This window comes from Lemur catta, chromosome 3 (assembly GCF_020740605.2).
Source record: "Lemur catta isolate mLemCat1 chromosome 3, mLemCat1.pri, whole genome shotgun sequence".
Taxonomy (NCBI): Eukaryota; Metazoa; Chordata; class Mammalia; order Primates; family Lemuridae; genus Lemur; species Lemur catta.
The window spans coordinates 124,068,895-124,085,241 of NC_059130.1; the positions used below are offsets into that span (position 1 = coordinate 124,068,895).

General features: G+C 59.4%; 1 protein-coding gene across 2 annotated transcripts in view; it reads right to left on the reverse strand.

Annotated features, from left to right (window-relative positions):
• Positions 1-16,347, reverse strand: part of AJAP1 (adherens junctions associated protein 1) — a 105,295-nt gene that overhangs the window by 39,518 nt on the left and 49,430 nt on the right. The window contains exons 1-2 of one of the 2 annotated variants that reach the window (XM_045548683.1): positions 15,842-15,908; positions 14,626-15,419 (exon numbers count right to left, since the gene is read on the reverse strand). In XM_045548683.1, the coding sequence (XP_045404639.1) occupies positions 14,626-15,415 (790 nt within the window). In that variant the 5' untranslated portion in view covers positions 15,416-15,419; positions 15,842-15,908. Of the gene's footprint in view, positions 1-14,625; positions 15,420-15,841; positions 15,909-16,347 lie in introns of those variants that run through there. The other variant, XM_045548682.1, reaches the window with a different exon arrangement.

Genomic DNA, 16,347 nt, shown 5'->3' on the forward strand with positions numbered 1-16,347 from the left:
ACACTCTTGTGTCAAGGTTTCGCTCTTCTGGGGCCACGTGGGGGGGGGTCATAGCTCTGAGAAGGGCTATTTTTGCTTAGCCATGGGGTATGGAATGAAGGGAGGGTAATTTTCTATGTATTTATTTTTTTGACAGGGTCTGGCTCTGGCACCCAGGCTGGAGTGCAGTGGCATCATCATAGCTCACTGCAACCTTCAATTCCTGGGCTCAAGCAGTCCCCCTGCTTTAGCCTCTCAAATAGCTGGGACTACAGGTGCGCACCACCAAGCCTGGCTAGTTTTTTTATGTTTTATAGAGATGGGGTCTCACTATATTGCCCAGGCTGGTTTCAAACTCCTGGGCTCAAGCAGTCCTCCTGCCTCAGCCTCCCAAAGTGCTGAGATTACAGGCGAGAGTCACTGCACCCAGCTAGGAAGATAGTTTTATGCTTTGAACTTTGTCTCCCCAAAAGATGTGGCAGTCCTAACCCAGTCCCGTGAATGGCACTTTATTTGGAAGCAGGGTCTTTACAGAGGCAATCAAGTTAAAATGAGGTCACTGGGGTGGGCCCTGGTCCAATGTGATGAGTGTCCTCATAGGGGGAGTTCTGGACACAGACATACACAGATGCAAAGACGCAGGGAGAAAACAGCATCCACAAGCCCAAGGGCCACCTGAGGTCACCAGAGGCTGGAGAAGCCTGGGGCAGACCCTAGATCCAGCCTCAGGAGCCAGCCTTGCCTACACCTCGATCTTAGACTTCCGTCCTTCAGACTGTGCAGCCAACGTGCCTCCGTGATTGACTGGCAGCAAGTGGGACCCGGCAGCTCGAGCAGGTCATCCCGTTGGTGCAGCTCGGAGCCCAGGAGCAGCAAGAACGCAGCTGGTCAGGAAGGGCCCAGGCACGGGAGCCGGCGGGTGGAGGCTCTGGGCCCCCAGCTGAGTCCGCAGCCGCCTGCTGGCCGTGCCGGCCCCAGGTTAGTGCAGGGCAGGAGGCGGGGCGTGCACAGGTGCTCTGACCCGCACCTGCCACCAGGAAGGGGAGAACCCGCCCACATCCTGGTCCACCGCGGACGGCCTGCTTATATTCATTCACCGTAGCTGCCATTCACAGAGTGGGAAGTGGAGACGGCTGAGTTTATTAATTAATGATTCGTCTCTTGGTGTTGATGTATAATTCATCTCAATGACTTTTTCCCCAGGATGTATCAGAAGAATCAGCTCCGAGCTAGCCCGGGCTGGAAGGAGCAGCGTCCTCAGGGTCTGCAGGCCCCGTCAGGCCTCGGGGGCTACAGAGGAGACGGACGTGGCGTCCACGCTGGGGACAAGGGCTGGTGGACACTCCGAGAGCCCACGTGTCGAGGGCGACAAGACACTGGCTCCAATGTGGCTCGATGACAGAGAGCCCGTGAGCAGGGTGGCCAGGGCAGAAGGGGTCCCAGGCCCAAGGTGGAGGGGACACGTGGCCACCAGACACAGCAAACACGGCTCTCATCTCAGAAGCTGAGGCCCAGCCGTCTCCGGCCCAAAACAGAAGTTTCTGGCAACATGCAAACTGGCCTCTTCAGTGCAGATCGAGCCCTGGGCTCTGCAGCCGGGCCCAGAGGCCTGTTCTGACTCCTGCCCTTCCTCTGAGCACCCTGCTGTCCCCACCCCCCTGACAGGCCAGGGCCCACGGTGACAGCAAGAGCAGGCTGTGGCGGCTGCTCACACCTCTACTCGGAGTCAGGCAGATGCTGGGAGGGGGTGTCACTGGGACATTTCCCCCACCCTGCGGCAGCTGGGACCACGCGGGTGTGCAGCCGTGGCGTGTGAGTGCACCCTCACGCTCTGACTACAGGGCCACGGGCCACGCCGTGAGCCCGAGGGAGTTCAGAGAAAACCGCGCCATGGGCCAGCAGGGCCTCGTGCACCTCCCTGAGCTGGCAAAGGCAGCAGCGTCATCAGTCCACTAAGGGCGGCCACACCTGGGCCCATCCCCCGGGCTTCCATTTGCCCGTGTTTGCCCGTGTCCACGCATTCACTCACGCAACCCCACCAGGTTTCGGGCATATCAGTTCCCTACACCGAGTAACAAGTCACCTAGCAGCCTCACACAGGGCCTGTGAGCGATCGCCATTTCTGAGGGTCCAGAGTCTGGCTGTGGCCTAGCGGGGTCCTCTGCTCAGGGTCCCACGAGGTGTGCGTGGGCCGGGGCCCCACTGTTCTGAGGCTGCGGATGCCTCCGTGGCTGGCTGTGCACTCATGCGGAAGCTCTGCTGGGGAAGGTTCCGCTTCCAAGTTCATCCCAGGCGTTGGAAGAATCCACCTCCTCCTGGCTGGGGACTGGAAGCTCAGCTTCTGCCCTCGAGGCCTGTGGCCCCTGCCACGTGGCCCCTCAGGGCCAGCAGGACAGAGTCTTAAACAACTCAGGGAAACACAGGACGGCTCCGTCAGCTCTGACGCGTCCTGTGGGTTGGGGGCAGGTCATTACCCCACTGACACTCCAGGTGGGCATCCCACAGTAGCGAGAGTGCCAGCAGGTGGGCATCCTGGGGACGCTTGGCACCTGCTAGGTACCCGTCAGCCATGGGGACGTGTGTCCACGTGCACAGCCTCCCTGCTGCCCGGGGGTGAGAACATGGCTGCAGAGAGACACTCAGCTCGAGCACAGGAGCGACCATGTGCTTCAGGCGAGGGCGGGGCCGTGTGGCCAGAGGACCCCTGGTCCCCAGTTATACAGAAATACCGTTGAGGGAAGGCCGGGCTCGCTTTCAGGCAAAGGGGAGGAACACAGGCAGACAGGGCGGTGGGAGTTGGAACCGGGGGGCCGCTGAGACCGGAGCCTGCAATGCTCTCTGGGCGCCAGAGGGGATGAAGCGGGACCCGAGCCCGCACCCTCTTGAATTCCAAGGCTCTCCCCTCGCCTCTCCTGCCGCGGCCGAGGACACGCTGCCCGCCAGGCTGCACGGGGTGCCTGGCGCTCTGTCTCACGATCCGCCGCCTGAGCCTGGGGAGGCCACCTGGCCTGCTGACAGCCGTGCGCGCCCAGCTCCGAGCCATGACTCACGGCGGAACAGATGTAACACAAAGGCGAAGCAACTGCACCCAGCTGCCATGGCGGTTCTTGCAGAGGGGTGGCCCGTGCGGGGTGGGCTCCCGGGGCCTCTCAGGCAGGGGCTCCATGTCCCCGAGGAGCAAGCCGGCCTGAGCTTCGGCTGCGGTCACGCCTTTACCTCTGCAAGCTCTTCCTTGCCCATTTCCTGTCCTGTCTCCCAGACGGGGCAGACCCCGTGTGGCTCAGCCCCTGGCCCTGCGGCGCAGGCTCCGGCTCTCAGGCCATCTCCCTGCCTCCTAGGAGACCGCGTGCTTGCTGTGGACAGGTTTCCAAACGCCACCCCCAGGCTCCATCTGAATCAGGATTTCTGGAGAGCAGGGACCAGGAATGCACATTTTAAGCCAATTCCCAGGGGCATCCCTCACCCTTGCTGAGGGCACAGGGTGCTTACAAGGCTCTAAACCCACTTTCTGTGAGTGGAGACTCCCTGACCCCTTCTCCCTGCCTTGAGTAAAGGGTTGTCCCCCTGCACGTGGGACAGTGCTGGAATATCGAAGGCACACAAATCCCGGCCCCTGCGAGGTTCCAGCACGGCCCCCGGGCGGGGCGCTCAGCACACGCTGCACAAGCACATCCCCCCTCAAGGCCTCCAAGAAACAGGGCCTGCCCGTGCCCACCTCTCTGTCACGGTGGGGGGGCTCCATTTCCCCCCCCCCAACACTGCAGGCCACAGTGGGATGCCGCTCTCCCCGGTGGCCTGGGGCCCCTGGAGGTGGGGGGCTGTTATGGACTGAAATGTGTCCCCCCACCCCCAGGCACCCCAAAATGTATATGTCGAAGCCCTGACCCCTAATGCGAATGGCTTTGGAGACAGGGCCTTTAAGGAGGTAACTGGGTTTAAATGAAGTCATACGGGGTGGCCATAATCCAACCCAACTCACGTCCTGGTAAGAAGAGGGGATCAGGACACAGACGCCACGGAGGGACGACCACGTGAGGACACAGGGAGGAGACGCCGCTTGCAAGCCGAGGGAGAGGGCTCAGGAGAACCAGCCCCGCTGACACCTTGGTCTTGGCCTTCGGGCCTCCAGGACCGTGAGAAGACAAATGTTGACTGTCTGGCTCAGCCTGGGTGCTTGTCGTGCGGCCCTAGCAGACCAACACAGGAGGCCTGGGTTCCGGCAGCTCAGCAAGCCCGCGGCCCGAGGGAGGAGCTGTAGCCGCCACCGTGAGCGGCTCTGCCCCATGGCCGGGGCCAGCGAGGTCCGGGTTTCTCCCTGGGACACGAGGGCTGTGGCAGGACCACCTGGGCTTCTTGGCATGTCCTGGGCCTCCGCCCCCCACCGTCTGTGGTCTTTTCTCTTCCTCGGCCACAGCCCGCCCCATCGCGGAACTCAGTCCCACACACGTCTGTCCCAGACTTGTCCCAGCTTCCCTGTCCCAAAGGCTCGTGCGATGCTGCCCTGACGCCAGTCTCTGCCCTAGCCTGGAAGCACCACGAAGGCAGGAGAGTTTGTCGTCACACTCCTGGAATTATTGCCACAGTCAAGCTCAGGGTCACCATTTGGGGAAGGACAGGTGGGAGGCGGGAGGCCCAGCTCGGCCATATTAACTTGGGACTGCGCCAAGTTACAGCTGGCTCCCCGCACTCAGAGCACTCGGCCACACAGGCACAATCGTCCCCTCTGCACCGACCAGGGCTTGACAGCCAACCCCTGCGGCAGCCCCTCTCTGCCCTGCGCCTGGCTTTCTTCCACTGCCCGCCTGCCCCCACCAGAGCTGCAGTACAAAGGTGAGTACAGGTGCGGCAGACAAGCCCAGCGCCTCCCCCTTTCTAATTGGGGAGGGGTGGCTTTAGTGCATGACTCTACTCCAGGGGACAGCAAGCCTTTTCTGCAAAGGCCAGAGAGCATTTTAGTCTTTGTAGGTCATATGGTCTGTATTGCAACTACCCAGCTCTGCCACTGATGCGTAAATGCATTTACCAAAGCCACAGGCACCTTGTAAACGAATCAGCATGGCTGTGTTCCGATAAAACTTTATTTACAAAAGCAAGTGGAGGGCCCAGGGGCCATTGTTTATCAACCCGCCTCTGAGTCCTGTGAAGTCCTGATGCCCCATCAGTGCTGGCTAAGCTCATGACAGGGAGGTCCACCTCTGAAGCTGCCTGGGACCAAAGAGCCACTGAAAAGGTGGCTTCCCAAAGAGTGAGCCCCGGAACACCATCCTGGTAGATTTCGCACACTCAGGGTTCTGTGGTCAAATGAGTTTGAGAAACAGTGTCGAGTCCCCTCTAAGAAGATGCATGCTAAACCGCCGGCAGGATAAGGTGTGCGTTCCCACAGTGTTTGCTCCAGGAGTCCTGTGTTAGCAAACCTGTCTACCTTTGTCGACCGGAGCCCTCCCCAGGCGTTTGATGTAACATAAAAGCTTTAAAGTGAAGCTCCCACTGAAAGGACACCCCGGGGCCTGCTCACTGGGGAACCTGCCCCTGCACATGGGCCTGGTGGCCTGGATCTGAGCCAGGGTCACCCACTAACACACGAGGGGTCCTGAACGCCCCAAGCTCTTTCCAAGCCTCGTGCCCACTGTGAAGGGTGGCGGGTGCCCAAGGAGAGAGCACCTGCTCCTTAAACGTGGCCTTCATGGGCGTCTGCCACAGGCTAGCCTTGGCCAGGCACGAGGGGACCGTGAACAGGACGGACACAGCCCATCCAGCGAGCGACACAGGGCCCCCTGAGACATGGAAGAACAGCACGGCTTCTCCACCGAGCATCTGAGAGGCCCCCCGACCTCACCCCTCGCCCCTCACCCCACCCAGCCTGCTGTCCCCCACTTCTACTGAAGAAACTGATGTTGTGGCCCAGCTTCACGGAGGAGGGGCTGCCCTCTCTCCTGCCGGCTGGGCAGGGGGTCCCTTACTGCTCCGGCTTCCCAGGACGCCACCGACAGAAGACACCTCCCCGTCTGAGTCAGGGTCCCTGCCCCGGGCCACTCAGCCCGGGCGCTGGCTGGGCTGGCAGCTGCTGGCACTCTCCGCTCCCTTGAACCTGCAGGGTGGTGGGCAGCTACCTTTGCTCCCCCTGGCGTGGGAAGTCCAGAGCGGGCAGTGGGCACTGGGCAGACCAGCCCTGCTTTGTGTCGAGAGCGGAGGATGCTCGTGGGAGAACGGCACACAGAGTCTGGGTGTCGGGACTTGTGAAACTGCAGAACATTATCAGCCTGGCTCTCCTTTTCATTTCCTCTTTCTGTCACCTAAAGATCTAAAGATTCGCATGGCATTTCAGCGCTTAGGAACCCATTCCCTGCGGCCATCTCTAAGCCCACAGTTGCATTTTTTAAAAAAACTGTTCAGAAAATGGGCGTGGAGCTGGCTGTGGGCCGGGCACAGTGCCAGGAGCCAGGGACGCGGCAGGTGCAGGATCTGGGGGTAGGAGGTTTCTTGCTGCCCCTGAGGAGTTCCCAGTCTGGGTGGTCACCTCTGGAAAGTGCCAAGCAGGCAGGTGACACTTGCTGTTATCGGTACTGGCGAGGGGGTGGGCGGGCAGCCCGGACATCTGAGCATTTCTTGCAATACGAGAGCAGTCATCGTAACTGCCAGGAGAGGGAGACAGGCCACCTGGGGGTCCCACAGATGGGGGTTTCAAGGGCAGAGAGTAGAACTAAGGCAGCACTTCAGTGAGGCAAGAGCACAGGAGCAGCCAAAGGACGGCCCCCAGGATGCTCCTGAGGGATCCAGACCCCTCTCCCTCTCTCTCCCCTTCCCCCCAGCTGCCAGAGCCGACAGCTGCCTCTCTGCCTGGGGGATGGAGGATAGATGTCTCTTCCCTTGGGGATAAATGTCCCCAAAGATGACCAAAGGCCAGGGCAGGCCCAGAGGCTAAAGTGCTCATGGGAAGAACTGATCACTGGGGACGTGGACAGGGGGACAGTGGGGCAGGGACCTTCAGGAGATCTGGGCAACATGAGGCCTCCCCTTGCTGCTGGCTCTGCCCCACGTGGCGCCCACCCCATGGAAGCTGGATCCCCATTAAGTGGCAGCCGTGTGGCCAAGCCTGGCTGGGTCTGTTTCCCCGACGGCCTTGGGGCACTGGCCGGCCCTCACCCCTGCTGAGCTAACACAGGAGGCCAAGACTGTGGCCTCGGGCCTTGTTAGTCTCCTGACTCCTTGAGGACAAGCGCCTGGGCGTGGCCGGCAGGGTCCCCCTCCCCCAGGCGGTGCTGAGAACAAGGAGTCCGGCACCTGCTCTGCAAACTGGGAAGTGTGGTTCCGGCTCTGTAAAGGGAGCTGAGCTGTGCAGGGGAGCCAGGAAGGCAAGCCTGTCCCCTCGCAGGGAAGCGGGACGTGGGGTCTGGCTGCTCCAGCCCCCTCTCCAGCCCCACCCTCATACCCCGGGTGGCGCTCACACAAGCCACGCCTGGGGGGACGTGGACCTGGCGCATCCTGCGTTGGCTGGTGCTGTCCTGGGGAAGGTCTGACCACTGCCACCGTCAGCACCGCGGCCTTCCAGGGCAGGGAAGGGTCACACCGGGGACAGAATAGCGCCGAGCGGGCAGCCCCGCATCCCAGTTGACTCCGGCGCAGATAGTAAAGGCGACAGAAGGTGACAGAAAACAAGTAGCAGTTCCCATCACACGCGCACTCAGTTTCCCCAGCACGGCCACAGGCCAGGCATATTCACGTGTGTCACACGGGCCGTCTGACTCCATCCGTGTTGCCAGAGTGGTCCCTGTAGTGCTGGCTTCCCTCCTGGGCAGACACGGTCGAGTCTCAGAATGGCCTCAAAAGAGAAATTAATTCCCAATTTCACAGATTCCCAATTTGCCAATTTCACTGAGAGCTAAGGACACGGTGGGTGAGTGGCAGCCAAGGCCCTGTCCCATCTCGGCCAGGGCGGGGCCCACCCACAGGTAGCAGCTCCATCCCAACATGTCTGCCCACCAGTCCCAGGAGGGAAGGTCTGAGCCTCCGCTCCAGCAACACACTTGGCTTCCTCGCTGCTGATAGAAACTTCTGGAAAGGGGAGCTCTATTCCTCCATCCCTACCGATCATCACGCCCTTGCAACAGACTGCAAGGCAGGGGCTCGAGAGTCTCTGACCCACAGCGAAAGCTGGACCCGGAGCCGGGTCCTCACGTCCATCGGCCATGCGTCCTCTGCCCCACAGTCTGGCTGCGTCTCCGGGACTGGGTGCCAGCGGCCAGCTGGGAAGCCCTCAAGTGTCACTCAGAACTTACCTGCCCCAAAGACAAGGGTGACGCTGCTTCTGCAAGGAGCACGCACATGGGACCCTGTCAAGCTAAGCACCGTGACAGGCCACTCCTGGGCAGGGTGCGGGGAGAGGGTTCAACCCGGAGAAAGGAAGACTCGTCACCCCAAGCGGTGACTCTAAAATCCAGCCCACAGCCACCTGCCCGTGTGGCCCCAGAGCCTGCCTGCACACACACCACTGAGCCCTTGCCTGGCCCTCTGTGACCAGGGAGCCTTCTTCCCTCTCTGCTGACAAGGCGGGAGGAGACTCTAAGGCCACCGTCCCAGCTGTTGGCAGAAGGAACACGGGGCCTCGCCCACTCTTACGGCAATTTCAGAGCTGGAGGCAACGGCTTGCGAAGTCTCACCCAACATCTGCTCCAGCGGCGGGAGACCGAGCCTGGGGGGACTGCCGCCCAGCCTGGCTCCCCCACAGCCCAGGCTGCTGCGTCCCACCCACCCATGCCTCCCCCGAGGTCAGGCTGCTGCCCCCCATCTGTCAGGACTCAGCCAAGAACCTGGCCTGGCCCTGCCCACCTGTACCCCTGCCCCCGAATCCATGTGGCCAGAGTAATAATTGGGCTACTGCTGAAGCTGTCTTGGTGACATTTCCTCTACCGTCCTTACCTGTCATTTCTCTCCTGTGCAAGGATGTGTCCTTATCTGTCTGGCTTTCCCAAACAGATTTTTAAACTCCTTTAAAGGAGGGGGAGGGGCCAGGCCTTCCAGCTCCTCGCCCCTCCCCCGCCCAGGTGTGACATTCAGTGTAAACTAAGTGCAGACTTGACGGTGCATTGAAGAATTGACCAAGAAGCCAGAAATCCTAAAATGGGTCCTCTTAACACAATCAACTAAAAATTCTAAAAATGGTGTTTTGTCTAATATTTAATCTCAATGCTAGAATCGTTCCCCTGTGAGTGGATGAAAATGATAAATGCAATCCATCGGACATCACACAAGGCTGTTATCGATGCCGTATGTAGTGAAAGATGTGTTGTCAGCAAAGACAGATTCTACAGCGGCGTGTTTTGTGCAACTCCCTGGCATGTGGAGAGTCAGTGACCCCACCTGTCCCCTTAAAGGTCTGGGGTGTCCACCGAGGCCTCCCCTGCTGCAAACTCCACACAGGCCGGCGAGGCAGGTGGCTCTCCGGGGCCTGGGAGGGAAGACAGCCGGGGAGGTGAGCTCAGCAGCTCCCAGGTAGAAAGTGCCGTAGGATAGGCACGAGGTTCTGTAGGAATTAAAGAACCTTCCCCATCCCTAATAGGCTCTTAGCGGAAGAATGGGGCCCTGGGGGAGCAGGGAGGCGAGAGATGTACCAAACAGAGCACGTGAGAGGCAGATCCGAGGAGGCCTGCGATACAGTCCTCGCCAGCCAGACTTCAGTGAGTCAGAGCTCATTTCCCCATTCGGTGTGAACACAACTGTGCTCAGCAAAAGCAGCGGGGTGATCTCAAGGGTGCACGGCCCAGAGAGCTGCGGCACAGCCTGACGCAGGTCACCACCGAAAACCGCAGCTCCACTCAGAAGTCTCAATTAAGACCCTAAACCCCAGCCTGGCCGTCTACAGAGTTTAGGACGTTTCACAGAGCACCAGACACTCATTTGCTCTTTGATGCTTCCATCCCAATTAAGCCACTCAAAACTTTTGAAGTCATTTGCTTCAAATATCTTTAAATTAAGGACACATCCACTTGCCTAGCAGCAAACACCCAGCAACTTAATTAAAAGGGGCTCAACATTTAAACCGCCACCGCGGCTTTAAACAGAAGGGAAAGGAGCACGTCTCTCCGGTTACATCTGCTTCTCCTTCCTTCCACTCCGATTCTGGTATTTAGAAAATATTTCATCCTTGTGAGACTTGCCTCTGAGGTTGGCCGGCCTGCTCGGCTGCTGAGGTCAGCTGACCATCGTGTTGCAGAGAAAATGACACCAGCTTGTCCCTTGTGCCTACAGAGGGACATACCTAAAGGACGCTGAAGGCCTCCCTTCCCCCTCCCCACTGGTGACAAGGACAAAGCAACTTGGAAATCATCCTTGGAAATGCATGAGTGAATTCCAATGTAAAAATTTCCAGGCAGGACCTGGATGACATCTGAGCCATCTCATCCTTGAGGTGCTGGATGTCACAGACACGTGACTGGCTGAACGGGAACAAACCTTGAATGGTGGTGGGGACCTACGGGGCTTTGGGGCCCCTCCTGGCTGCTGTGCCTTCTGAGGGAGGGAACAGGCACAGCTGGGAAAGTGCCAGCTTCCTCTGACAGGCCGGAGCCGCAGGGCTGGGGCCGGCAGGCAGGGTCTAAGAACGTGCAGTTCGGGAACCCCTCGCCGCGCACCAACTGCAGGCCTGGCACCCACGCCCAGGCATCCCACAGTGGGCATAGTCAGCACCCTGGCTCAGTCGGCTTCAATTCGCCACATTTGCTTTGTGAGTTTCTAGATAAAAGCTCAATGACTTTTTGTTTTGCTCCCAGGAGACTCTGATTCCAGATTCAGAACCTGACCAGCAAGAGCTGTCACGGGAGGACGGAGCCACGCAGGAGGGAGCCCTCCCCTCCCGACCTCAAGCGAATGTCTGACCCATCGGACGGTCACCTTCTGCCAGCACGCCTGTGGGGCTGGATCTCAGCGCCTCTGTGAGCCTGCGCCAGGTGATTTTCCACCCCAGCAGTCCCTGGGTAGTGCCACCTACACCTCCGCACAGAGCAAAAGGCCAGGGACGAGTCTCAGGACCTCATCAAATGACCCCTCAAAGTAGCAGCAAAGCCGGTGGCAGCAAATTAGCACAATGTTAGCCATCATTATTGTCATCATCTTCACCATGGTCACAGTCACCCTCACCACCAAAGTCACCATCACCACCATCACCACCATCATCATCACCATCATCACCATCATCACCATCATCACCAAATTCACCATCACCATCACCACCATCACCATCATCACCATCATCACCATCCATCATCATCATCACCATCATCACCAAATTCACCACCACCATCACCACCATCATCATCACCATCACCAAATTTCCCATCATCAGCATCACATCATCAGCATCATAATCATCATCACCCTCGTCATCATCATCACAATCCTTATATTAACAGCAGCGAGCACATACTGAGAAACTGCTACGTGCCGGGCACTGAGTACTTCGCACACTGTCTCATTTACTTTTTACAACATTAGGAGATGGTGAACTCTACCATTCCCACTGAGGCACAGAGACGACAAGCAAGTTGGCCGTGTTCACACGGCTATTACGAGCCAGAGCCGGGAATGTGAAGGCAGGCAGTGGGACTCTGAACCACCAGCCTACAACTCTGGGAGATTTCCCAGCTACCTCCCCTGCAGGGCGATTCCTGAGAGGCCCCTTTGACCCTTCCAGCAGCTACTCCATGTAACGTCAGAAATCTCAGAGCGCCCCCAATCACCAGACACCTGTCCTTTCTGTGTCCATCAATGTCTGTACTACGGACAAACAGGAAAACGTAGCATGTCCCTTCTAAACATTTCTCTACAGAAGCAAAAATAAATTTCACACATCCCAAAATATGACTCCAAAGGTCCCTCTTTGGACAGCAGAACTGATTTAATGAATGCTTTGTATCACTTTCTAAATCTCCAGTTCCAAATTCTGGGGTGGCCCCAGCAGTGAGTGGGCAAAGCCGAGTGTGTCTGAGCTGAAGAGACTCCCAAGTCCCCGGCGGCCTGTTCTGCCTTTGACACTTCCAGCCCTGCCCAGAGCCACTCTTGCTGGGTATAAAAGCAACTGATGTGTATGGAGGATTCGTAGGCACCAGGCACCTTATTTTATGCTCCGGATTGATCCACCAAATCCTCACAGCAACTGTTTAAGAGAAATAGTTCTGAGCTTGAATGTTGCTGGTGAAGCAAAGGAAACCAAGAGACCTTTCTCAGGGTCACACAGCGACGTGCGGCAGAGTCCAGATTCTCTGCTGTGTCCTCAGCCTGGAGGCAGGTGCTGCAGACCGCAGCAATGCATGGCTTCCCAGACTGCAGCTCCGGGATCCCCGAGACACTCTCGCTGCCTTACGTGTCTGAGAAGTGTGAGCGGTGGCCACACTGCACAAAGAGCTGGGGACCAGGGTATATCTGATGGCGGCTGAGGCAAATGGATTCAGGGGAATCCAGCCCTCTGCCCCCCACCTTTTCCATCCAGCTCAGTTTTCCTGCCCGACCCAAGCCCTCCACCTAGGAAGGAGCGCCACATAAGGGGACATACAGCCTGTCCTCAGCAGCCTGAGCAATCGCTCACCTCCTGCATCAGTAGCCAGTTCTTCCCAGAGTCTAACTTGAATTGCTGCTGCTTGGGTCATTCACTTCTGTAGCAGTACCAGCTGGGCTATGACGGACCCCGTGAGTAGAGGCATCTCGCATTTCCTCTCTTCCCCTTGCCTGGCCTGGAGGCTGAGGGCTGCTGTCCAGCCCCCGCGAGGGCCACCGTGAACTGCCTCCTCCCCTCCTCTGCAGCCCAGTGTCACTTTCAAGAATTAACACTTCTTTGCATTAGAAGCAAACATACATATTTTTCTCCTTTTGAATTTGTTTTGCTAAACAAATTAATCCAGCACCAGATTATATTATGAAGAACCATAAATCTTTTCCAAGATAAGCATCTGTCGAGTTGGATTAGCGGCATACAATGTACTGTGAATTCATTTGCTAAGCCTTATAATGCTGTCCCAGCGTTTAACTTTAGTAATAACAAATGTAATTTGGAACAAATGGGAACTTGTTTCCTCATCCGTGTCTACAGCGTCAGTGACGTGCACAGAGGAGGTGGCAGTTAAGTGAGAGGATGACAGGATGGCCTGTGAGTTTACCGAGGTAAAAACGACGCTTTGTAAGCTGCTCACAGGGGCCTGCACAGGATGATGAACCGTGGCCTGAGGGTCTGCAGATTCCCCACGCAGGCTGCAGGGGAGGCCGCCTGGGCAGGGCCTCTAGAACATTCCCCAGGGTGCTCCCAAGCTCCCAGCCCCCTGCCGGGCACCGGCACGAAGCTCGGCTGTGCTTTCATAGACAGGCTGCTCTCGAGGGAAGAGGAGCTCAGAATAAAAACTGCAGGTTCTCCCATCCAGGTGAAGGAAGGAAGTAGGTCACCAGCTATCCCGAGAAGGACAAAAGCTGCCCGACCCACGAATAGCTGTCCCACCACTGAGCTCTGCCTGCCTGCCCAAGGTGAGAGGAGCCCCGGCGAGGACACGAAGGGCCGGGGACGCCACGCCCACTGTGCTGCAGGTGACCCCTGAAGAGCAGAGGTCTTCAGCCCAAGAGGCCGTGTGGGGCCCGTGGAGCCCACACCCTCGAGGGGTGGAAGAACAGGCATGAGGAGGCGGCGGGGTCCCTGCCCCTGCTGTGTGGGTGCCTGGCCTTGGCTTCCTGTTTTACAAAGTTAGCAAAGATCACTTTGTCGCGGATGTGCACGCACAGCTCAGAGTCGTGAACTGCCGCGTCACCCTGGGGTCAGGCCATGCCCTGCTCACAGAGGCAGAGGAGGCCAGAGGTGGGAGAGAACGGCCCGGGTCTGGGGCGCTGGGCTCTCCCACCAGGCCTCCGGTGACGCCTGGGCCACCCCGGTGCAGGCGACCAGCCCAGGGACAAGCTCTGGCTTGGGAGATCTCTAAGGGCTACTCCTTTTGAAGCAATTGGAGGACAAGGTATAGTATAGGGGGAAAAAGAAAAACAAAACTACACGGAAAGAGATATTTCAAAGCCAAAGAGCTGTCGCTCTCCACATGCAGCTAGAATGCAGAGGCAGAAGACTCTCCAGCCTCCAAACATGTCCTAACCCGGCCCCAGGAAGTCATTGTGTACGAAGCTTCAGTTAACACCACTGGAAGTTCCTCCTGTTACCCAGCCTCAGTCTTTCCTGCTATTTAAGGCCATTCCTAATCCTGAACCAAAGCCAAGCTGTCAGGTAGCCCCCCATAGGGCCCACACCCCTGAGGGTTTTGGTGACCCCCTGTGTCCCCTCATTTCCACCATGGGACATGCCCACATCTTACTCCTGGCCGCCCCGGCAGACGAAGTTCTACAGTCTGAAAGACGTGGCTCTGTGTCTGGTGGGGTCCCCACCCGAGGCACGGTGGGTACAGCGTCCACTTCTACATGGACACTAAGGGACGCTCTCCCCCACTCTGGGGCACAGCCTGTGCTTGCCAGTACACGGTACACACGCATGTGCAACTTCACGCACACATACGGCCCCGTCTCTCGCCACGGTTCCATAGGCAGCATCACCCCTGGGACATCTCGGCACCCCCGGCCCAGCCCCCGCCCCCAACCCCAAGCAGACCCCAAGCAGAGAAGAGGGGGCCGTACCTGAGGTCTCCCCGAGGATCCGCGGGGGCTTGAGGCCTTGCCCGTCGCTGCTGGGACTGGTGGAAGGCTCTGTTGTGCTAACCCCGACCGGGATCCGTTTCCGGGGATCCAGGGACTCGGTGAACCCCTTAGTCTGCAGCGTGGTGGGGGTGGCCGTGGTGGTGGTGGTGGTGGCGGCCACAGTTGTCTTCCGCGTTTGTAAGATGGAGACCGTGGTGGGGCCGTAAACGCCCGGAAACGTGTTGGACTCCAGGCCCTCCTCGTCCCCCGTGGGCCCCCAGGCGATGAACTCAGCCTCCGTGGTGGGCCGGCCGCCTCTGAAGCCAAAGCCGCCGAGACCATCCCCCTGCAGGTTCCTCCGCCCCCTCCTCAGCAGGGCCTGCTGTTCCGTGGCCCCGCCGGCCACGGGGGGCGAGGACGAGGAGGGGGCGGCGAGGGAGGGGCTGGATCTGGCTGCAGCCGGGGGCTTGGAGAGCCCCCCTTTGGGCACGAGCGCGGACACCTGGTCCCTGGGCCTGTTGGCCCGTTTGGCCCGGGGAGTCTGCATTTGCCCGTGAATCCGCTCCAGGCGGGGTGGCCGGGGGCTCCACAGGGGGGCCGGGACCCGCGCTGGCTGTCCGCTTTTAAAACTCCACAACCGGGGCGGCCGGGGCGACGGGCGCGGCAGGAGCCGGAACTCGGGGCCGGGGCCCAGGGCCTCACAGGGGGGGAAATCCACGGCGAGCTGGAACATGGCTATCAGTATCCAAGCATGGCTTCCGAGGGAGCAGCCCGGCCAGGGGGTGGACATGGAGCTGCGGGGAGGAGAGAAGACGGTCAGAGCGAGGCGGGCGCTGGGCCCAGGCCATGTCTCCACCCTCCCCCACGAGGACACCGTGCACAGAGCTCGCACCGACTGCAAAAGGGAAACGGAACACCCCACCCGCTGCCTTCGCGGGCTGACTCACGTGCGGCTTCCCTGGCAGCATCTTGGTGCCAGCGGCATGTGTGCGGGGGGCGGGCTCCTGGCACCCAGGGCCCAGGAACAGGCTGCGCACAGAGCTGGCTGGTGACCCAGCGGCCCGTCCCACGGGACGCAGACTGAGTCTCCCAACCCCCAGGGTCAGCCTTGACAGGAGACTTTAGAAGACCAGCCTGTCCCCCGTCCTTGTCCATAACGCAAAGGGGGCCCAGGGGGACTCAAGGGGGAACAACAGCAGGACGGGACCCAGCCCACCTCGGCCCCCAGGGCCAGGCGCCGTCCCCCACGTCCACACTCCCGCAGCCCGGGAGGCACAGAGGCCTCAGACTCTCAGTGCGACCCAACCTGTCAGACGACACCGGGGACACACCCGTGGGCACCTCCTGGGCACCCACCCCTGCCACGCACGCTCACGGCGCAGACGACACCGGCTTCCCTCTCCCCACGCAGCGGGCAGAACATGCGTGTCTGAAAGCAGGAGAGTCGCTTTAAATGCCGTACACGGGAAAGCTGCTTATTTCTGGCCTCCCCGGACCTCACCCGGGGAAACGAGATCCGCTCTGGATAAGCTGGAAGTTTACTGACGCTCGAGTGTTTGTTCTGGTGACGTTTCCGCTCCCCTTCCATCCTCCAGGCAGGTGCCCTCTGAAGCCCTCTCATCCGCCTCCCGGAAGGGTGGGGGGCAAACCCGGCAGAGCCCGGCAAGGAGGTGGGGCTGCAGGGGAGACGAAGCTGCCCCAGTCCCACAGGGAGGTGCTGTC